The sequence below is a fragment of the Idiotropiscis lumnitzeri genome, chromosome 17 (genome assembly GCF_059441095.1).
Source record: "Idiotropiscis lumnitzeri isolate Australia: NSW breed Sydney's pygmy pipehorse chromosome 17, RoL_Ilum_1.0, whole genome shotgun sequence".
NCBI classification, from domain to species: Eukaryota; Metazoa; Chordata; class Actinopteri; order Syngnathiformes; family Syngnathidae; genus Idiotropiscis; species Idiotropiscis lumnitzeri.
Genome location: NC_142407.1, coordinates 4,244,730 through 4,265,847, shown reverse-complemented (window position 1 = coordinate 4,265,847; position 21,118 = coordinate 4,244,730). Strand labels below are relative to the sequence as shown.

Below are 21,118 nucleotides of genomic sequence, written 5' to 3'. Positions count from 1 at the left end.
TTTTTAAAGTAGCTATTGCACTCACCAAACTGGCTGACTTAAAATCTGAAATATGATGTAGCTCCTATAAAGTAGTTCAAAATCCTTTTGCAAGATTGTGTACTTTATACATGGTCACAGTAACTACAAAGTTTCCACGACTGAACACTCTCAAAGTACTGTACTATATCTCAAATGGGTTGAGATGCTCGTGGGATTCAACTTAGTGGTTTTTAATTAATGAATGCAGAAGGAACGTGGTCTGCATCTGAGAAATGATAAACATGTGACTGAACATGAGCTGCTGTGTATCTGTAGTGTTCTATATTTAACCCGCCGGCCTGCTCCGTCTCTCTCGCACATACTCGACATAAAGCAGCCGACACGGCACCAGCGGGATGGAGGTAAAACTCTTCTAATGTTACATCTGCCTGCTTTTGTGTCTTTTGTTTAGACAAAGTTTACATTCGAGCAGTTGGACAGACAAGCGCAGATGAACGACTGCAACTGATTTCATTTGGATGCAAGCTTTATTCCAACTTATTTTGGGTCTTGATATGCGAAGGACTGACACAGCTCATATTTGCTTTTTGGATCATTTTGATCATATAGTTTTAAGTAAAAATAAACTTAAAAAAAATAAAAAGATAACACATTGAGTGTTTCAGTGCATAATATGCTGCCGCCTTTCAAACAATATCAATGCATATAAAAAAAATGTTGAATTACGTTACATGAACATCAGACTATAATGCTTGATGAATAAAATTGGCATTTGATGTATGCAGTGTTTTATCAGGAAATCTGTCCTTAACAATCCACAATTGTGACGCAATTTAACTCTTATCATTTCCTTGATCGGAACGAGACCAATCCAGTACTGTGAAGAACTTTAATGCAGACTCATTTAATTTCAGTGAACGGGAAGAGACCATCTAGCGTCATTACATACTTTAATGCAGGTTCCTTCCATTTCAGTGATTGAGATGAAACCATCATGTTGTTTAGTACTTTAATGCAACCTTGATGCATTTGAATGATCTGTATCAAATCATCCTATGTCATGGAGTGCTTTAATTTGAACACTTTCAATACCAGTAATCTGGAAGAGATCTTCGAGTGTTAGTGGGTGCTTTAATGCTGACTCTTTTGATTTTATTGACCGAAAAGTGACCATCCAGCACTGTGAAGGGCTTTAATGCGAAGTGTTTCATTTATTGGGAAGAGACTATCCCAGTATCCTAGAGTGCTTTAATGCAGACTCCCTTCTTGTGACCACAAAAATTGGCCATTTCAAATTAAGCAATCGAGAAGAGACCATTTAGTATTGCGAAGTGGTTAAATCAAGGACTCTTTCAATTGCAATGATAAAGAAGAGATCATACAGCGCCATGAAGTGCTTTAATGCAGACCCTTTTAATTCCGGGGATCTTGAAATCTACTCAAATTCTAAAGCATTTTGTTTTCACATCCTCTCAGAATTGAGACAGGATGATTAGTTCTCAGTTGTAATCAACAACTTCCATTGTGGTCGTAGACTATAATGCTTATGTTGATTGGTGAGACATGAGAGAAGTAAAAGTGAACTGAATCTCGCTATGAATCAATCAATCAAAAGAACAACTGATTTCTGCTAAGCTTGTCAGTAATTTGTGTGTTGAGCTGATGTTATTGTGATTTGTGAGTCGTTCTTGTGCCGCGATGTGATGACATAGCGAGCTGCAGAGCTGACTGACTTCCTGCAAGCGCAATGCGAGACACACACCTCGTGTTTGCTGCAGCGATAGAAAAGATGTGCTCTTAAAATTGTTGCTCAACTAGTGCTAGTTTTCTTCAATCTATTTATTTTTCCCAAACAGACCATACAACGGCGTTGGAACCTGTGAAGGGGCTGCTGAAGTTGCAGTTTATGGAAAGGGGGGAAAAAATGCAGGAAGGACGTGGGCGAGAAAATGAGGTAAAGATTTTTTACTCTTTTCACCAAAATCTTTTAAAATCAGTTTCTTTTCTTCATTTACTAATATAAAAGTGATCCGACAAAGCTAATCCACTATCATTGCTGTGAATGGCTTTAGTGATGATTCTTTTGATATTATCCTTGGACCACATTATTATTCACATAGAATAAGTCATGTCTTGAACAAGTGCAGTTTTTGGTTGTCATGCTAACCTTTAACCCTGATTTTCTTGCTGTAATTTTACTCTCAGCCACTAAAGGGCGCACGGAAGGCTAAAGTTGGTTTCTGGGCATTTCGGACTTCAACACTATGTGAAATAGTAATAACTGGTTGAAATGGGACGCAAGCCCCCTCTCTGTCCATTTTTAAAACCCGTTTGAAGACACATTTTTATTCTTTAGCTTTCGACTCAACATGAGACTGTCACTGTGCTTCTGGTATCTATTGTAAATATGTTTTAATTTGTGTTCCAATCACCTGCTAATTTACATGACGGCATATGGAAAGCACTTTGTTACAGCTCCAGCTGTTGTGAAATGCGCTAAATAAATAAAATTGTATTGGTGTAGATAAGCGGTACAGATAATGGATGGAAGGCTGTATTGTATTGTATTGTATTTACATTTTTAGTTCTCAAAGTTGGAGTTAGAATCATTGCGACTAGCACAAGCACACACAAACACAGAAAGAGGAAGTGGTTTAACGGTTGAATTTTTTTTTTTTAATTTTAGATTACAAATTCACTGCATGCTGGGTGTACAAGTTCGTCAATGTGACCCCACAAAAATAGAAGAACTTGTACGTGCATACTGAATGTGTATATGCACGTATGTTTTCCAGGCTATGTGATGATTTCATTATCCATTGAATGTGAGCAATGTGAGCCCTTCGACTGGAATTGACACGGATCAACTAGAGATTAACAGCTGTGTGTGCGCGTGTGCGCGTACACGTCTCCAAAATGTTGTGGAAAAAGATTCATCTCATTCTAACTTGCCTCCCTTCGTTCCTCCGCCCTCAGGAGCAGACTGTGTCACGGCCCTCTGTGGCTGAACTTGCCGGAAGGTTCAAAGATTCATCTCCTCCCCCTGCCAGCGAGACAGTGAGTGTGTAAAACATCCATTGGAGCTTCAGTGAATCTAAAAAGCAGAGTATAGACACCTCCCACTCATATTAATGCTATTGTCGGGGGAGTTGAAGCTGGTGACACGCATACTAACAATCAGACCAAATTTGAGCAGAAAAAAAGTGAGCAAATGTCTCTTAAAGATTTCGCTTAATAATTGTAATTACTATCGTTGCTATACATACAGCCTGTTTATACTTCTTAAACAGCCAGTACAGTACACTTTTTAAGGACAGTTCAGTTGTATTTAACTTCTGAGTACAATACATTTGTATTTAATCTGAAATATTTCATATATTTAACTACATGTTTGATTTAACTCTAATGTACAATGCATTTTTATTTGAATTAAGTACATTCTTTTCCATTCATTTTAGGAAAAGCCGGTCAGACGTCGACCTCCTCGCTCTTTACAACTACCCAAAAGCCACGGAAATGAGCATGAGGTGAGAAGACTGTTCACTCAATTCTAGCAGATGAAATTCCCAACTTTGCCTGCGTGGACCTGAATTTTGTTCAGATACAAAAAATACTTGCTGAGATATTAAGAGAAATGTAAACGATAAATTCTACTCGGTTTAAGACGAATAGAAGCATTTTCCCCAGATGAAGTATGGCAGTTTTTTATTATTGGATGATTAAATATAATTGTCTGTGTTTTATCTTGTACTCAGTAATTGTGTAATAAAAACAAATTGGCAAAGAAAATCAATTGCAATTTTAAAAAAGTGAAAATCAGCCAATTAAATTGGCCGTCTGACCCTACAATGTTTATTATACCTTTTAGCTTGTGTTTTTTTTTTTTACCTAAAAATACCAAAAAATAATGCTTTTCATTTGACAGCCACAATACAAAATTCAAAAATCAACAAATACTTTTTCCTTGTTTTATTAGACTCCCAAAATGTAATGTAACCTGTATTGGGCAAGTACCCACCAATTTCAAAATCAACATTATAACATAATCTACCTAGAAGTTAATAGGAATTATTATTGGTATATATCTTTTTTATATTCTACGTTAGCATTAAGGCAAACCGATTTTTCAAGGCCAAGCTACGTGGTTGTTGTAAATACACATTGCGTAAGTCCGTGTTTCAAACTTCAAATATAGGAGGCAATAAACAGCTTGAAACCTCTTTTTGAAGAATTGTGCACTATCCACCAAATTTTGCTTGTTGTGAAGTGCACTACGTTCATATAGCTATCTAAAGTATGAACATGCAAGTCAAAGCAAATAATCGGCAGAACAATGGCTCGTATCTTGAAAAACGCATGTCACTCCACATTTTGCAATTTATTTTCTATTTTATTTTATTATTTTTGTGTTTAAAAAATGGACAAACTGTACGAGTTGTTCATTGAAAAAATTGGACTATAATACATTTAAATTTACATACATGTTTATGTTTGTCAGAGACCTGCAGGTGTGACTTCTCCTGTCAAAGCCAAGAGGAACTCTGCCCTGATTGAGAAGCTTCAGGTGGGTCCACGCTGCTCATCCTGCACACCATCATTACGGCTATGACATCATCACACTTGCTCCCCCAGGCCAACCTCGCTCTGTCCCCCGCCACCCTGCTGCCCTCGCCCAAGAGCCCCGGCTTCAGGCTGCTACCGCCCTTCAGCCCGCCGTCCTCACCCAGTCCCACTGCGGGGAGCCCCTCGTCCACGCTAACATCCCCAAGCTCCATTTCGACGTCTCTGGTGACTGAGGAGGAGGGACCGGTGTCGTTTGAAGCTCCTCCCACAGCGGCAGAGGGATCCCTATTGATGAACGTGAACAAGGTAGGCCATATAATCGCTCATTTTTGTTTTTGTTGTTTTCTTTTTCATTATTTGATCAGCAAGAATTGTTGTTAATCAAGGTCATTTAATAAGTTCTGTTGTCCTCTAGAGCCGAGCTCGCCACTCCCTCAGGCGACGCCCTCCGTCCCGCCGACACAGGAGGTCTAGTAGCGGAGAGGAAGTGGGTGTGGCCACAGAGGAGACAGACACCCCAACAAGCCAAGCGGACCATAAAACAACACAGGGAGAAGGAATGGATGTCTTCAGTGATGAAAATAGAAATCATGTGATGGCGGACAAATCCGAAGAACCTCCAAAAGAAGAGCAGACCAACTGCGACATTCATCTCAGAGGAGAAGAAGAAAAACAGGATGATGGAGAGGAGGAGGAGACTCAAGATCTAGTTCAGGTCGGGGGAGAAAACCAAGAGAAAACCTCCGGAGAGTATCCAAACAACAACCAAGAAGAAGAAAAATCTAATGTGAGTTTCAAGAAATGTTATAGTATATCTTTGTTTCTTTTGCTCATTAAGGACGTTTTTTCTGTCCTACAGGATTCCACGCGCCAGAGTTGATGAGAAGTTGAACAAAGTTCCGGTTTCTGAGCCACTCCAAGTTGTCTTGGTTTGGAAGCATTGTGGAACGAAAGACCTCCATAAGAGGGCGGACACAAAAGCTTTCCCACAGATAACCCGCAACGTTGCCATTTGAGAGCTGGAACAGAATACCTGCAATTGATACGCCTTTGTTTTTTAAAGACGGCATGAAGACGCTGAGACAGAGACTCTTACTTACAGTTGAGATAAACAAATGAAATTGAACACTTTTCCTCCTTTAATAACATTTTCTCCATTCTGATCTTTGTCTCTGTTTCTGTCAGAGTTTTTATTGTCTAAAAGTACCAATATTACAACATATTGACTTTGTGTTCGCTCACTGTCTTCTTCACACACTGAAGATAGCATTAGATGTACAATATATCAAGGTCACTGAAGTGTCCTGGACTCATCACCTGATTACCAAACAGCCACTTTAACATCCATACAATGCACTTTGAAAAGAAAGTGGACTATTTTACTGAAGAATCTCAATTGCCCTCCATCCAAAACAGCCACAACGGAAATTTGTTATTTAACTATTGAAGTCATTGTCATTCAGGAGTTCTAATGTCCTTGAATATCCTCAGGTGACAAGAGGATTTCCCAAAAGTTGGCACCCCTCCACACAGTTCGGTCACCCTTAATCCTCATGAAGGTTCATTTAAGGAAAGGACCAGCAGGGAAACCTTGTCCTTTTGCTGTGGGTTTAATCTCATTTTGATAAGCGTCCTGATCTAACATTCGGTCACACTGTTCCCATAAATAAACACACAGGTAGAAAGTCACTTGACCATTTGTCAAAGTCAAAGGTTACTGGGAAGATATTTGGTGAGCAATGACAGACAGACGAGGTAATACAGGCTATGAAGATTCCTGGCTGAAAGTACTGAAACGGTGACGTCAATTCCTTAGGTTTGACATCCAAAGATGAATTGAAACAAAAGATACACATCTCAGTCTGAGCAAAATCACCCGTGACTGCTAGTCTTGTTTTATTGCGTTGACTATTCAAACAATAAATCAGGCCGAGTGTCTACTCTCATTTTCAGATTTGTATGTTGATTGCGAAGACCAAATTTTTACTTGTTTGGAGAGCTGTTTCGGGTTGGAAATCAAATCCGTGAGAAGGGATTTTAGCTCTTTATCAACTGGCTGTAAACATAGTACGTCATAATACAACATATGGAATATGTCATAATTTTGTCAATCATTACATGATTATGACATAAAAAAGCTAAAATGAAAGTAACTGGACTTCTTCCTGAAAATATGACCACGATCCTAATAACTGAGAACTTTCATAAGATTATAAATGCATTGCCGTGATAAACTGCCGAGTCATGAGGGCATCCGGTGTGGTTGGCCAAGTGGGGAACCGCTCCATCTGACCTAGGTGAGTATGTTATATAACCAGGACTGGGGCAGGTAAAAGATCAAGACTCAGCGGCATGGAGACCTGATCCCATTAGAGGTTTTATTTCATGAGCTTTCTTTAGTCTCGCTCCAAGACCTAAGAGGGTTAGAGCGTTTGCGCTCTGCCTGCACCATCACTCATGTGGGGCCAATTGAGCATCTTGGATCCTGCTGGCCCCACCGCCATGGAGTTCTAGCCTCTTTGGCATTTTCCTCCAAAACAGGCCTGCTGATTGAACCCCAGCAGTTCGGTTTGTAGTGAGACCCCTGGGATATAGACCTAGCCCCCCAGAAGCATCGAAATCGACCACCACCGCCAAAAGACTCTTTCGGGCAAAAACGCGGATTCTTTCTGTTCTTCCTTGGGGTTGGACGATGGGCAATCACGGCTCCAACTTGGACGATATCCTCGCTGAGGACATGCACCACTGGTACAACAAGTTCATGCGAGATTCACCATCGGGTCTCATCACACTCTTCGAGCTGAAGACAATCCTGGGACTGAAAGGTATGACCGAGAATGCCAACAGCTATGTGGACCAGGTTTTCTTCACCTTCGACATGGATGGGGTGAGACAATCCTGCTTTAACTTTGACAAATCCAGTCTAATCATTACATTGAAATTAAATTGGAAAGACTATAGGGAAACAGGATGGTGATGGACTTGTCATACTTGACAGTAACACCAAATTATTTTCCCATCACAAATCAAAGTGTTTCAAACGATCTCTGTTGGGGAAGTAGAATCTTTTTGTTAGCTTGCTAGCTAATTGGCTTAAGGGTGATAGCGTGCACAGCCATTATCCTGGCAAAGAGTCTATTGGATTCAGAGTCATGATGAGGGTGATTAAGGGCATTCAAAGTTCAGTTATTACCAAGAAGGACCGCCAGTTCGAGGTCATCTTATGTCTGTTTCGGTGGGATACCAGGAAATGACATTTTCTCTCCGTACAGGACGGTTATATCGACTTTGTGGAATACATCGCTGCCATCAGTCTCATGCTGAAGGGGGAAATCAACCAGAAGCTGAAGTGGTACTTCAAACTCTTTGACCAGGATGGAAACGGAAAAATCGACAAGGAGGAGTTGGAGACTATCTTCTCGGTAATTAGCATGCACATGCAATACCCTTTTTCAACTTAACACTTGATGGGGTTACAGAGTACTTCATGTAGCATCGGTCAAAGTCAGACAAAAATCACGTTTTGTTGATCTGAAAAAACTTTTAAGACCTACATATGTTTCATAAAGAACAAAACTTGATTGGGATTTATTTCAGATTTAATTTGCAAATTTGCAGATTCGTGCTTTTTGTTGAACAGACTAGACAGATTCCGATTTGATGTTCAGTCATGAAACTCGTGTGTTTTTTTTGTTTTTCTTATAAAAAAAGATTATATTTTACCTTGATTTTCAGATAAATAGTAAAACCACAAAACACATGCTTTTTGCTGGACAGAGACGAACGCTGTTAAAATAAATACATTTTGTTTATTTTGGCTTGTGAGTAATTCAAAATTATGACCAGTATTTGGCAAAAATGTGACTTTTTCCTGTGCTGTACTTTTGCAAAGTTTGGTTCATTCCGATATTCGTCATGGCAGCGGGATTAAGTATGAAGTCAGAACGGTGCTAATCTGCTGAATCAGATCAATGCATCTGGAATTGGCAGGAACTGGAACCAGTGACCCTAACCTAGTTTTGTCACTCAGGAGTAAACCTCACCACCCCCAGGCTCACATTTGACCACTCTTTCATTAATCTGCACAATAACCAACAAGAGTTTTATTTATGTAGATTGACTGGAAAAAGTTAGGACTTAACGTAAAAAAAAATGGACTGACAAGAAATATTTATGTGGTACCCCCCAAAAAAATGTGATGGCTACAGTTAGCTACTACGTCTTTGTCTTCCCCTACAGGCCATCCAGGACATTACACGAAACAGAGACATCGACCCCGAAGAGATCGTCACTCTCATATTCGAAAGAATCGACGTGAAGGGAGAAGGTGAAGCAAAAATAAAACAATAAAATTCTGATTGATGTTTGTCCTCCTACTATGCAAAGCGAATACTAAGCTACTTACCGAACCCATTCGCACAGGTGAGCTGACCCTGGAGGAGTTCATTGAGGGTGCCAAAGACCACGAAGACATCATGGACATGTTGAAGAACCTAATGGACTTGACGCCGGTGTTGATCATCATTGTGGAGGGTATCAGGCCATGAGAGGCAAAGCTGATGGGGGAGAAAAACAAAACAAAAACTGTGAAAAAAAATCCGGCTTCAACACCCTGGAGACTTGTCAGTGATGGAACATCGTGTCTGGCGATCAGGTGGACACAAAAACTCACTCCTGACATCACACTCGACAAATATACACAAAACTAAAACAAATTCAGACATTTACGCTGAAGTCTCTCAGTCCCTAATCAAGTTTATCGTAAAATTAACATTTAAAACAAGAGAATTAAAATATTGTACAGTATATTTAAACCACAAATAAAAATGTTCAACCAAACTATAACATTTCGTCCAGCCAAAGTCAGCTAGCTTAACGCTAAAATATAAAGCAAAACGCCAATAACGGCCTAACAAAAATCAGCAAAGATGTTTCGGTAGTTACAAACCCTCAAACAAATGCGCTTTTTACACACACGGAGCAGCAACATAAAAGATATTCTCTGCTCTGTGGGAATATTACTGAAGCTCAGTTGGGGACCTTCTCTGCTTTTTTTGGTGTTTATTGCGCTGTATCACTTCCAATGTACCTCAGTGCTGCCCGGTGTGTTGTGGCACAATGTAGTACTGCATTAAGGTGTGCAACTCTAAATTGGGACTTGCCTATATACTGGTAAAAAAAAAAAAAACGACAACAACACTAATGTGGGGGAGAATAGACGTTACAGAGTCATTTCAATGATTTAGTGCCTGCATCTCGATTTAAGTTCTGAAAAATGTAAACGAGCATTTTAGGTTCCAAATCAATGTAGTTCTTCAGGGCCTCTAAGAATATTAATGCCATGCAGGAAGGCAAATAATAGTAGAAATACGATAACGACGTTATAATATCGTGAGGGGAAAAAAGTTGTAATGTTATAAGAATAAAAACACATTTTTACAGAGAAAATTTGTAAATTTGATGGAACAAAACAGACTTTTATAGTTGTCACGTAACATGAATTTAACAGTCTCAGTTTAATTAAATTAGAAATTGGGTATTACAGTTCTACTCATTTTATATTACAACTTGCATCAGCCCTATTATATCAATAAGGTGAATAAAACTTTGATAACACATCTTTCCCAAAAATTCAATATTATTAAAAAAAAAAGGTAATGGTGAAGTGTATTACTATGTTTTATAGGGTTAAAAATTAACTATTGTGCCTAACACTAGAAGCTCGGTTTATTATATAAACATACTTTAGCTGAACAATAATCTCTAAAAGCTCAATTCATTTTCTGATGACGGGCATTTTCTTTCTTAATCTTCAAGTATATTTCGTGACATTATTCTGCAACGCTCGCAGGGAGTCTCATATGGCTCAGCTCTTGTTTACGCTGATCCTCTTAAAAGGAAAAAAAAGCTTCAACAGAGATCATATGAAGCTCCTTCCAACAAGTAGCGCTGTCTATTTGAAATCAGTTTCATGAAAACAAATAATTGTCTAAGACCTTTTATGTGTATAAAAACATCTTGTTCTCTTGCAGTGATTCATTTCATGTGAATTGACTCTCTTAGAGGTTAAGGAGGCACTAGTTTGAAGAATTTGTATTTTTATACCGTATGTGTGTGATAAGATAAAGAGACTTGAACGTTAAATTGAAAACTGACTACTGTGCTCCAATGGGGAATGGAGGATAGCTGACCGTTAAACTTGTTAGCAGCTGTACTATTTGTTCATTAGGTTGGAAATCACTGCTAAACTTGTAACTACTGGTAATAGTTTAAGTTTCTTTGCATTCACACTAACCTGCTAATTCTTTTCTTAAATTTGTTAGAATCTTAATTTTGATTACAATTACTGCAAAATGACAGCTGGTTACAGTGTGGTTATCATCAATGCTTACCTACTATCTTATTGGTATAAACCTGCGCAAATTTGGTAAATAATAGCCACACTTGTTAGCACCAGTTTATAAGTTGCTAATTAATTGCTTTGAGTGGTTAGAAATTACTTATGAACATATAAATGATAGTTAAAATCACTGTTAACTGACAATTCAACTGGTTGGGGCTAATCTGTTAAATATTCACTTAGATTGGTTGGAATCAGTGCTCACTGCTAACGGATAACTGATCTAGTAGTGAACAGTGTTAAACTACTGTACCATACAAGTGGGAATAACCTGTACTAACCTTCTAGCATCACTGCTAAGATGTAAATTAATTATAAATTGGTTAAAATAATTGGTAACCACATTGAACTGGTTGCAATAAGTGCTAAACTGCAAACTATTCTCTGACCTGGTTGAATTTAGAGCAAACCAGTGCACTCATAGTGTAAGTGCTTTAAAATGAGTACTGAACTGGATAGCCGAACTTGTTAGCATCTGTGCTAATCTGCTAACCTGCTTAGTTAATTATGGTCAAACAGGCAAGTGTCTGTACACTTTTCATTTGTGCAATTGATTTTCTTTACAGTGAATGTCCTCTTAAGAAGTTCATTGTAACGAATGAAGTTTTTTGTTGCCTTATCAAATAAAGTAAAAAACTTGTCAATGTTTTTGTTTTACACTCTTAATTAGTGAAAGGTGCTACATTGTCAAGTGCTGTACCAAACTGCATGATGCTGAAGTTGCTGTAAATTAAGCTTTGCATTCCATTACCACAAAAACAAAATGGCATTGGGTTTCTCGCACGTTTCACATTGTACACTACCCCAGCATTCAAATCAGATCCACAATGAAAAATCTGATTCGTAAACATTTGCATTGTCAATGCCAAGATTGCATAAAATTAGAAAAAAACAAAACGGCATTGGGTTGCTCACCTGTTTCACACTCTGCAGTTTGCCAGCTTTCATCCATCCATCCATCTTCTGTACCGCTTCTCCTCACTCGGGTCTATCCCAGCTATCTTCGGGCAGTAGGCGGGGGACACCCTGAACTGGTTGCCAGCCAATTGCAGGGCACACAGAGACAAACAACCATCCACACTCACAATCATACCTAGGGGCAATTTAGAGTGTTCAATCGACCAGCCGTGCATGTTTTTGGAATGTGGGAGGAAACCGGAGTACCCGGAGGAAACCCACGCAGGCACGGGGAGAACATGAAAACTCCACACAGGATTGCCGGAGCCGGGATTGAACCCACGACCGATGCGGTCTCTCACTGTGAGGCCAGCTTTGAAATGAGACAAAAAAATCAATTGGAAAAAAAAAATAATAGTATTTGAAGCTAACACTCATTTTGGGTGACAGTGATTTTGGTGATCTACCATTGCCACAAAATTAAAATGGTGTTACGTGTCTCACCATTTTCACACTCTAGACTCTGTAACCTTTCAAATAAGAACCTTTTTGAAAATTCCAACTGACAAAAATAGCTAATTATTGTACATTAAATGCCATTGAGTTTCTTTCCTTTTTCACATTCAACACGACCACAGCTTTCCAATTCCACCCAAAACTGCGTATGCCCAACGCTCATGTACAGATGCAAATAAAACAAAGTATTAAGGTCACTTATTGCATGACAGATGTAGATTAGAACTTTCAACATCAAAATATTTATACAATTTAATGAATACTATGGAAACAGAAAAATAATTGTTGAATTAAAATGAATTGAATGAACTCTACTTAAAATAAAATGAGTCCTGAGACCGACTGTCTAGTGTTAAAAACATGTAATGGCATACACCATTGGTCTATGTTCGGGTCCATCTATTTTTAATCTTATGGTATTGATTGAAAGGTAAATTATTCCTTCAAATAAATAATTTCTCAACTAGTGCGTCATCTATTTACAGTATATGCTTCTCTGTTGATAGTATCTAATTGAAAAGACATACTGTTCTTTACTCATTACCTCAATGAAATTAATTATAATAATTTGGTTTATTTTATTAGGAGTGGTCACAAATTTATAGGTGTTACACTTAACCTGAAATTATAGTTTGTAATATTAATTAATCAACTATGTACGATAGCCTAAAAATATACACACAAATGTAATAGTTATTTTAAATACAACACTCTCAATTTTGGTTTGGATGTTTTTAATAAACAGTAAGTAGAAATACATATTTATTCATGACAATAAAAAAATGGCAATCAAATATGCTAACACACACAGAAGTGCAGTGTTAGCATTAAAGCAAAAACTTTATTTGTCCCATGAGGAAAACAGCTCCTGCTTTTCTGCTTGTAACCCGACAATATTTTTGAAGAATCGAACCCGCAACCCAGTGTCTTAAAGCAGTTTGGACTTTCCGCTGTCCTGTCGCAGCAGCGTGCCATAGAGACGAAAAAAGGAGTAGCAGACGCCCAACGCGGCGTACACGGACGTGGCCAGCAACGGGAGGAAGGGAAGCTTCGGTTGCCAAGGCGACAGAGGAAACACTAGCTCGCAGGCGACGGCCACCACAACCAGACCTGACAAGTAGACCATCTCTAGGGGTTGAAGCAAAGACCCCCGCCCACTGAAATGAGACAAAAGTCTACAGTCAGCAATACATTCAACATTGAGCATTCTATAATGTACTGGATTTCTGTGCTTCGAGTTAGATATTAACGAGAATAAAGTTGTGAAAAAGTGCTAATTTTATTAAAATCAGATCATACTATTATGAGAAAAGGTTTTAATTTCCATCCATCCATTATCTGTGCCGCTTCTCCTCACAAGGGTCGCGGGGGTTGGAGCCTATCCCAGCTGTGTTCGGGCAGCAGGCAGGGTACACCCTGAACTGGTTGCCATTCAATCGCAGGGCACACAGAGACGAACAACCATCCGCGCTCACACTCATATTGAGGGGCAATTTAGAGTGTCCAATCAACCTTCCATGCATGTTTTGGAATGTGGGAGGAACCAGAGTAGCCGGAGGAAACCCACGCAGGCACGGGGAGAAAAGGGAAACTCCACACAGGAAGTCCGGAGCCGGAATTTAACCCGCGACTTCTGCACTGTGAGGCCATCGTGCAAACCAGTCGTCCACCGTGCCTCCCCAGGGTGTAATTTATACAAATAAATTCCTAATTTGACTGAATAAAATATCAAACACTATACAATCAAACTTTAAGACAAACACATTTACAAGATATATTTAGAAGTTGAACATTATGAGAAAAAGGTTGTATTTTGATACTTGTAATAAAAGAAAGACATTTTATTAGAATTAAACACACAGAAGAAATAGTTATTTTCAATGTAACACTCGACTTTTTCATTGCAATATTCTGTATAAAATGAAAACAACCCTCAAAAAACATTCTCGTTGGTTTTTAGTAATCTTTTGAATTTGGCCATAATTAAATACAAAGGTATTGTACAGTAATATCATACAATAGTTGTGATTTCAAAACGTAGTTCACTTCTCACTTCAGACCATACTTCCAAACAATATCAAGTCACGTTGATGCTACTGATATAAACACTGCAGTGTGTTTTCCGCACCTGTGGAGTCTTCTCAAAGCAGAAAAAGAAAAGACGGTGAACATCAGCATCAGTGCCCATTTGATGGGCAGCTCTGCAAAAAATAGAAAAATAAGTATTATTTGTATCATTTTATGATAACAATAAAGAGTGGAAGTCAAAATACAATGGGGGATTGATTTAAAATTAAAATTATAAAAATAAAGTAAATTAAAATTGGTTTCAAAACCATTTGTGTCCCCCAAAACACTTTTTTTTTTAATTAAGAAAAATAGCACTCTACAGAATTGTGCTAATACTGCACTAAATTCTCGCTCTCACTGTACCTGCCGGGGTGAAGAGCAGTGGGAACAGTGAGTAATGACCCGTTGTGCTCAGAATCAAGAAGATCCCAGCATCCTCTCTGCTCTCGACTGCCAACAGACTTTATCGCAGGCAAAAAAACAACAAAACAAAAAGCAAACAAAACCAAAATCTCTAAGTGTCAAACATGTATTCGACATAGAAAAAGACGAGGAGTCAATGGAGGACCTGAGAGGCAGGATGGCGATAAGGATGGCCTTCTCGTGGACGTGCCAGCCAAATGTGAAGGAGGCAAGAGCACATAGCAGCAAGCAGCGCAAGAAACCGTGAGCACCGCGAGGTCGCCACCAGATGGACGCCAACGCCGGCTAAATAGAGTCGCACAAAAACGCATGAGGATGTCAAGTAGAGTAAATACAGACCAGTAATTCACAGGTCAGATTAAAACAATAACGCCAGCAAAATTGGCTTTGTCATTTCAACTTCATCATTTCACGAAACAATGTGTGAACATATACAATACAATTTTATTTATATAGCGCATTTCACAACAGCTGGAGCTGTAACAAAGAGCTATATAGACTACACTTCTTAAGCACTAAACTAATCCAGAATCTACATAAATTAAAAAACGAAATTAGGAAATTATACATGAAAACATGCATACAAAGAATAAAGCCTAACGACCAACCAAAATCAACCATTTCATGAAGCTACTGTAGAGAAAACGAAAAATAGACTACTATTTTTTTCATAATTTTTTGTTCATTTTAAATACTTGCTACAATTAAGGTATATTTTTTTACCCTAAAAAATATCTCATATTTTTTTACATTTATGATCTGATATTTAGCAATTTTTCATGATTTCATTTTTTTTCATGAAGTTCACATCCATAACTATGGCCTCGTACTGCAAAATCAGTTCTATTAGGCATTCCATGTTTTCTTTATTGTTAGTCACATGACACACCTTTAGTGGGCATTAAAATGAACAAGACATTTGAGAAAAAACGTGAGTGATCAGGCCCTAATTAAAACAATAATAATAGGATTTACCAGGATGGACAGCAGAGTGCAGACAAGTGTGATGGACGGCGTCACAGACGGAAGGACAGAATGCTGGAACTCTTGAACCAACCCACCCGTCATGGAGGCCCGAGGGAGCGTCGTCTCTTTCAGAAGCTTCACACGAACACCTGGAAACAAAATTCATTATTTTGACGTATTCACTGTGGATTTCCAGTAAACTGACGCGACAGAATAATTGAATAATAATAATATTTTTTTCTAACTTGTGTCTTACGAACAGAACTCGCCTAACAGGTTGCTAGAATTAGAATTGATATCATTGCATTTGTCAGTGAAAGATACATTCAGAAGTGTTTTTTTTTTTACTACGTTAACATTCTTACCCAGAGTGGCCAGGCTTTTATCCAAGACATTGTAGAGGGCCCACACATTTGGCGCCCAGTAGGCGTGACAGAGGCCTCGTTTGAAGGGGAAGAGGCGTGATAGCACCTGAGGAAGCTGCTCCTGCAATATGCACGAAACACAGCGATTTTTTTCATCTGGCCATCCGTTTTCTACAGCACTTGTCCTCATTCGAGTCCACTCACCATGGCAATAAATGGGCCAAAGGAAAGAGTGCACACAGCAACCACGATGCTGCCGAGGGCGAGCAGGCGAAGAGGGCTGAAGCTCCTCCATCTTATGGCACTGTCTGCAGAGAAAAACACGAAACAGTGGCTGTGGTTAAGCATTGGGAGGTGAAAATCTTTTCAGAATATGGGCCCTTTTTGTTTTTTTTTTTAATAAATAAAGAAGCATTTCTGGGTAAAATATTTTCAGCCTTTTGTCATACCATGGTCATCCTGTGTAAAGCAGTAGCTCCTTAGCAGGAAGATGCCGTATGCTGGAGCCACGTACAGGTAGATGTGCTTCAGGTTGAGGAGGATGGCGAAAAGCAGCGCCCCCTGCAGGTGCTGAGACTATTTAAGACAGAAGGATGAGGTTCACGTGTGGACTTGACGGAGCGAGAAGGCTTTTTCGAGTCTTTACCTGCAGGTGCTTGGCAACGGAGAGCAGTAGGACACCAAAGAGGAAACCATTGTACTGAAAATGAATGTCTGAGGAAGGACATCAAGGAACCAGGGCATCATCATTTATCTATACGTGATAGTGAGTGTTTGAACCCTCAACATACTTGAAATCAGATGAGACTGCAGAACAGGCGTCAGTTCAGCAACTTCCTAATATTGGTTTCACGTTTTGTTAAACCACATCTTTTATGCTCTCACCTTTTTTCAACCCCAGATATCTGGATTTTGGCCTGTTTTACTGCGGCTTCTCCTCTCTCCTCCCACTCCTATCCCTTGAAAACTAACGTGTCTTCAAAGTTGTGCTATTCTGCACCAGGAATCCTATCTGAAGGATACGGTCAACAATAAGAAGGCCAAAGTTCCAGAGCAGCAACACAGCCAGGACAAAAGACGGAGAATTAAAGATGTCCCGGGTACCTTTCCGACCACGAATGCACCTGCAGCACCTGCACACAAAGCGCCACACATCACTTTCACTGCTTACTAAATGCATACAGATTTACACTTGTGGTGGCCGCACTCACTCTCTGGTGGCGTAGAAAAAAAGTAAGTCAGTGAAGATGACCGAGAGTCTCTGGAAGAGGACGGTAGCTGGACTGGCGTAATTCAGGTTGTTGACCACCAACATCTTGTCGTCAAAGTGTCGAGCGACGTGGGAAAGGCTGAATTCAAACCAGGCGAAAAGTGGCGGGTAGTCCAGCGTCCACTCTGATGTGTTCTGGAAGGAAGGGAAAGTGAAACAAAGAAAACATGGTGTACAAAGTAACTGGACCAACATTTAAAAGGACAAAGACAAAAAACGTGTTTCAAACGCACCTCATGATACCACCTGGACACTGGTAAGCTGTGTGTGATGGCCAACCAGTTCCTGTGCACCTCAAAGTCTGTGGAGTGACTATACACACAAATAAACAATCAGGAACATAAAAAAAATACTTGGACGTCTTAATATGTGTATCGTATTAATCGTTCTTTGTATGTGCTGTCATCATTCAACTCATCCACAGTGCTGCTCATACGATAAAAGTCCAAATAAAATAACCTAAATGTACAGTAATGTTACATTTACATGCAGTATTATTAATAAATAGACAATCATGATCACACTATTAAGGAAAGAATGATGTGATATTTATTCACAGCACCCAGATTTGGCGCTTACAACGCTACCTACAAACTACGTAAATTATGAACAGCAGTTTTTTAAATATTTATGGTTTACAGGTTACCATTCCTAATATTCACTGTAAGTTTTCACTACCTAAGTGTGTGAATTTGCTTACGTACGCGTTCTTAACTAAAACTAAGCTTCAAAAGGTGAAACGGTGACATCTTGCGGTTCTGAGGCAGCACAACACCCATTTAAACACACCACGTTAAATTTGTATTAACATATTGCACATGCGACAGATTATGATTAAAAAATCCACACTCAATTCAATTTTCAAAAATTAATAACACGGATTTGAATATGTAACATTGAGCCAGACAGTCTGTGTTGCCATGCTAACAGAGTTCCCAGGAGCTGCTTAAACTGCCGTATGGAATCAAATAGACCCAAAAAAAATAACTAACATGTCTCTTTTAAAATATATTCGACTCACTAGGCGTTGATAAACAAGGCTTTGAGCAGGGAAACTCCCAGAGCTAACGATGGAAACCAGCTCAATCTGTCCACTACGGTAGCTGCCATGACGGCTCCAGTATGTTTGAATTGAAAACTTTATTGAGAGTACGGGTACAGGACTATCGTTCTCCTCAAACGCATTTAAATAAACATATGCAAAATTTTAATCAAGACCCAATTGTATAGAGCACCACACATGAGGAAGGGTAAAAATTTTAAATGCTAGCCACAAAATACTACATTGTGTCTTCAGTGAAGTGGGCGTAATGTGCGGACAGAAAAAGTACATGGACAGTTGGGTAGTAAAATCGAGCGTACCTTCCCTAGACAAAGGGAGAAGGCATGGGAAAGATTTCCAACACTGATGCGCTCCATTTGTACACCCCCGACCACGTTGTTCACGGGACCGACATTAAACTGATTTAACTACACGGCGAAACGCAACGTCTTTTATTATTAACAAGCATTTCCTCCCTGTTTCGAGGCCATTTATATTGGTCAGAATTTTGAACTGCATGAGGTCGCAGGAAAGTTCAATTTTGGATTGTTTGCATTGGAAGTTTAACATTTCGAAGGTACTAAAAGCAACACTTCCGCTCTTTACATCCTGGTTGTCGCCCAACAAGGAAGTGGCAATTTTAATTCCCTTACTTAATTTTTATTTCACTTTGAAAGTCAAAACGGGGCCCGAATGAATACATTGTTGCGGTGCTGGACGCTGCGGCGACTCTCGAAGTGGAGAGGTAACTACATGGAGGACAATGAAAATCAATGTGCCAATCTCCATTATGCCCTTGTCCCGCTCCTCAGCTGATGAATATGTATTTGTGTGACAGACCTCCACGTTGGCACCCCAGTGACTACTTTTGACGTGAGAAAAGTTGAATTAACTCCTCTGGAACAGCGAAAGCTCACTTTCGACTCCCACGCCATGGTGACGGAGCTGGCGAGTAACGGTGAAAGAACTACTTGGCTACTGGCAATTAAGCCCTGATGGGACAAGCCAAAAGTCACATTTAGACACTTTTTCTGACACTGCTAGAGACTGTTTATTTTCTTCCACACAAACACCCACATTTTTATGGTGTTTTTTTTTTTTTTTCATCTCTGGATACTGAACAGTGATGTTCCCCTGTGTCCAGACTGCAAATGAATAGCGCGTTCTCACACTCCAGGTTTGGACAAACGCCAGGCAGAGCTGATTGTCTCCGCCCTGGTGACGCTGGCGACGGCCAACATGGACATCGTCTACAAAGACATGGTGACCAAGTCGCATCAGGTGGGCAAAGAGGGACTTCGGTGTTGAGAAGGTGTCACATTCACTGACTGTGGATGACAAATAAGGAAAAAATATTCTCCCTGCAGGAAATTGCACTACAACAGATCATGGCTCATCTGGATGCCATCAGGAAGGACATGGTGATTTTGGAGAAGAGCGATTTTGCCAACCTGCGATCAGAGAATATAGTATGACTCTAAGAAGCAGATGGATTCCACATTAGACGAGTGGTTGATTTAGCGTAAAACATTCTCTGTTTTTGTCTCGCAGAAGATGAAGCGAGAGCTGGAACAGCTGCAGAACCAACTAAAGGTGAATGAGATGGTGTGTGTGTCATTGAGTCTGTGAGTCAATATGTATGTGTATATGTGTGCGCGTGTGTGCACTCAGGAGGAGAGTGAGAAAGTCAGAGCGGAAACCAAACTAGACATCAACCTGGAGAGAAGCCGTGTTTCTGACATGGTGAGTGTGTGTATTTTTACTTGCATGTGTACGTGGACTTAACTAAAATAAACTCGTGTCTTTCTCAGTTCACAGAACAGGATAGGAAACTAATGGAGGCCAACACAGAGTTCCATCAAAAGGTAAATAGAAACTTGTACGGTACTTGTATCGACGGCCGGCGTGGCGACCACATCAGCCTCGCAGTTCTGAGGTTGCTTGTTTAAAACTGGCCTCTCCTGTGTAGTGCTGCCTACTTTCTGCTATTATTTGATTTTTTTGGGGGTTGGGGGGCTAGTTTAACGTGATTGTTGTCTGTTGATGTGTGCTTTAGAGAGCTGAGCTAGAACATGACAACATGGAGACCAGCAAGAAGATGGACCTGCGGGTGGCTTCGCTCAAAACGGTTCTGGAGTCGCTCAAGTTGGAGACCATTCGCTATTTCGCAGGTACCAATTGTCATTGATAGCTGTCATTTTAACAAAAAGAGAAAATTGTCTGTGATGTTTAGAAAGCCTGGATATTAATCTTATTGTGATTTGTCTCCATAGCGACAGTGTTTTCCTGCTTAGCCATTGCTCTGGGAGTTTATCGGCTGTGGAGGTGAAGCGCGCGTCATTTTCATGCGCGTCACAAAGTAGTTCCGGCCAGAAAAACTGCTGCTGAATTTGTATTTTATTTCAAGTGCAAGCAATCAATTAAATGTTACATTTAGATTAGGACCATTGAGTTATGTAGAACATTATTTTATGTACTTGGTTTTTTTTTTAATTGAAAATGTCACAAGTTGCTAACCTGCAACAACTGGTTTTGATCAGTAAATGGTTTCTCTTCCATAACCAGGCTCTTAGTTTGGCTGAATTAAAGTATTTTTCCATCATTGAGGGCAGTCAAATCATGGC

General features: G+C 39.6%; 4 protein-coding genes across 4 annotated transcripts; 3 read left to right on the top strand and 1 right to left on the bottom strand.

Annotated features, from left to right (window-relative positions):
- The first annotated feature begins 349 nt into the window (after window positions 1–349).
- Window positions 350–5,965, top strand: dub (duboraya). The gene is made up of 8 exons (XM_088279980.1): window positions 350–383; window positions 1,839–1,936; window positions 2,959–3,039; window positions 3,441–3,509; window positions 4,481–4,546; window positions 4,615–4,851; window positions 4,961–5,332; window positions 5,405–5,965. The coding sequence occupies exons 2-8, from the start codon at window positions 1,889–1,891 to the stop codon at window positions 5,423–5,425; spliced, it is 894 nt and encodes a 297-aa protein (XP_088136106.1). The 5' UTR covers window positions 350–383; window positions 1,839–1,888; the 3' UTR covers window positions 5,426–5,965.
- Window positions 5,966–6,905: 940 nt separating this feature from the next.
- guca1d (guanylate cyclase activator 1d) lies at window positions 6,906–11,589 on the top strand. The gene is made up of 4 exons (XM_088279862.1): window positions 6,906–7,432; window positions 7,818–7,967; window positions 8,785–8,872; window positions 8,968–11,589. The coding sequence occupies exons 1-4, from the start codon at window positions 7,238–7,240 to the stop codon at window positions 9,090–9,092; spliced, it is 558 nt and encodes a 185-aa protein (XP_088135988.1). The 5' UTR covers window positions 6,906–7,237; the 3' UTR covers window positions 9,093–11,589.
- Window positions 11,590–13,075: 1,486 nt separating this feature from the next.
- On the bottom strand, window positions 13,076–18,583 carry alg8 (ALG8 alpha-1,3-glucosyltransferase). Its single transcript, XM_088279780.1, has 13 exons — window positions 18,474–18,583; window positions 17,686–17,764; window positions 17,394–17,587; window positions 17,206–17,315; window positions 16,829–16,896; window positions 16,632–16,758; window positions 16,387–16,490; window positions 16,183–16,303; window positions 15,827–15,966; window positions 14,997–15,136; window positions 14,792–14,889; window positions 14,487–14,559; window positions 13,076–13,515 (listed from the first exon to the last, which is right to left on the bottom strand). The coding sequence occupies exons 1-13, from the start codon at window positions 18,560–18,562 to the stop codon at window positions 13,287–13,289; spliced, it is 1,572 nt and encodes a 523-aa protein (XP_088135906.1). The 5' UTR covers window positions 18,563–18,583; the 3' UTR covers window positions 13,076–13,286.
- Window positions 18,584–18,800: 217 nt separating this feature from the next.
- Window positions 18,801–21,055, top strand: ccdc90b (coiled-coil domain containing 90B). The gene is made up of 9 exons (XM_088279076.1): window positions 18,801–19,239; window positions 19,333–19,452; window positions 19,672–19,775; window positions 19,862–19,963; window positions 20,046–20,087; window positions 20,166–20,237; window positions 20,306–20,359; window positions 20,551–20,665; window positions 20,768–21,055. The coding sequence occupies exons 1-9, from the start codon at window positions 19,188–19,190 to the stop codon at window positions 20,821–20,823; spliced, it is 717 nt and encodes a 238-aa protein (XP_088135202.1). The 5' UTR covers window positions 18,801–19,187; the 3' UTR covers window positions 20,824–21,055.
- Window positions 21,056–21,118: the final 63 nt, after the last annotated feature.

Excerpts from the sequence above, each read along its gene's own strand:
- ccdc90b (XM_088279076.1), top strand. The coding sequence starts at position 19,188 with ATGAATACATTGTTGCGGTGCTGGACGCTGCGGCGACTCTCGAAGTGG. Across the intron at positions 20,238-20,305 it reads GAAGCCGTGTTTCTGACATG|TTCACAGAACAGGATAGGAA; the intron begins GTGAGTGTGTGT and ends TGTCTTTCTCAG. Across the intron at positions 20,666-20,767 it reads GACCATTCGCTATTTCGCAG|CGACAGTGTTTTCCTGCTTA; the intron begins GTACCAATTGTC and ends TTGTCTCCATAG.
- dub (XM_088279980.1), top strand. The coding sequence starts at position 1,889 with ATGGAAAGGGGGGAAAAAATGCAGGAAGGACGTGGGCGAGAAAATGAG. Across the intron at positions 4,852-4,960 it reads TATTGATGAACGTGAACAAG|AGCCGAGCTCGCCACTCCCT; the intron begins GTAGGCCATATA and ends GTTGTCCTCTAG. Across the intron at positions 5,333-5,404 it reads AAGAAGAAGAAAAATCTAAT|GATTCCACGCGCCAGAGTTG; the intron begins GTGAGTTTCAAG and ends TCTGTCCTACAG.
- alg8 (XM_088279780.1), bottom strand. The coding sequence starts at position 18,562 with ATGGCAGCTACCGTAGTGGACAGATTGAGCTGGTTTCCATCGTTAGCT. Across the intron at positions 16,491-16,631 it reads CTTTACACAGGATGACCATG|ACAGTGCCATAAGATGGAGG; the intron begins GTATGACAAAAG and ends TTTTCTCTGCAG. Across the intron at positions 14,890-14,996 it reads ATCGCCATCCTGCCTCTCAG|TCTGTTGGCAGTCGAGAGCA; the intron begins GTCCTCCATTGA and ends CCTGCGATAAAG.
- guca1d (XM_088279862.1), top strand. The coding sequence starts at position 7,238 with ATGGGCAATCACGGCTCCAACTTGGACGATATCCTCGCTGAGGACATG. Across the intron at positions 7,968-8,784 it reads AGTTGGAGACTATCTTCTCG|GCCATCCAGGACATTACACG; the intron begins GTAATTAGCATG and ends CTTCCCCTACAG. Across the intron at positions 8,873-8,967 it reads AATCGACGTGAAGGGAGAAG|GTGAGCTGACCCTGGAGGAG; the intron begins GTGAAGCAAAAA and ends CCATTCGCACAG.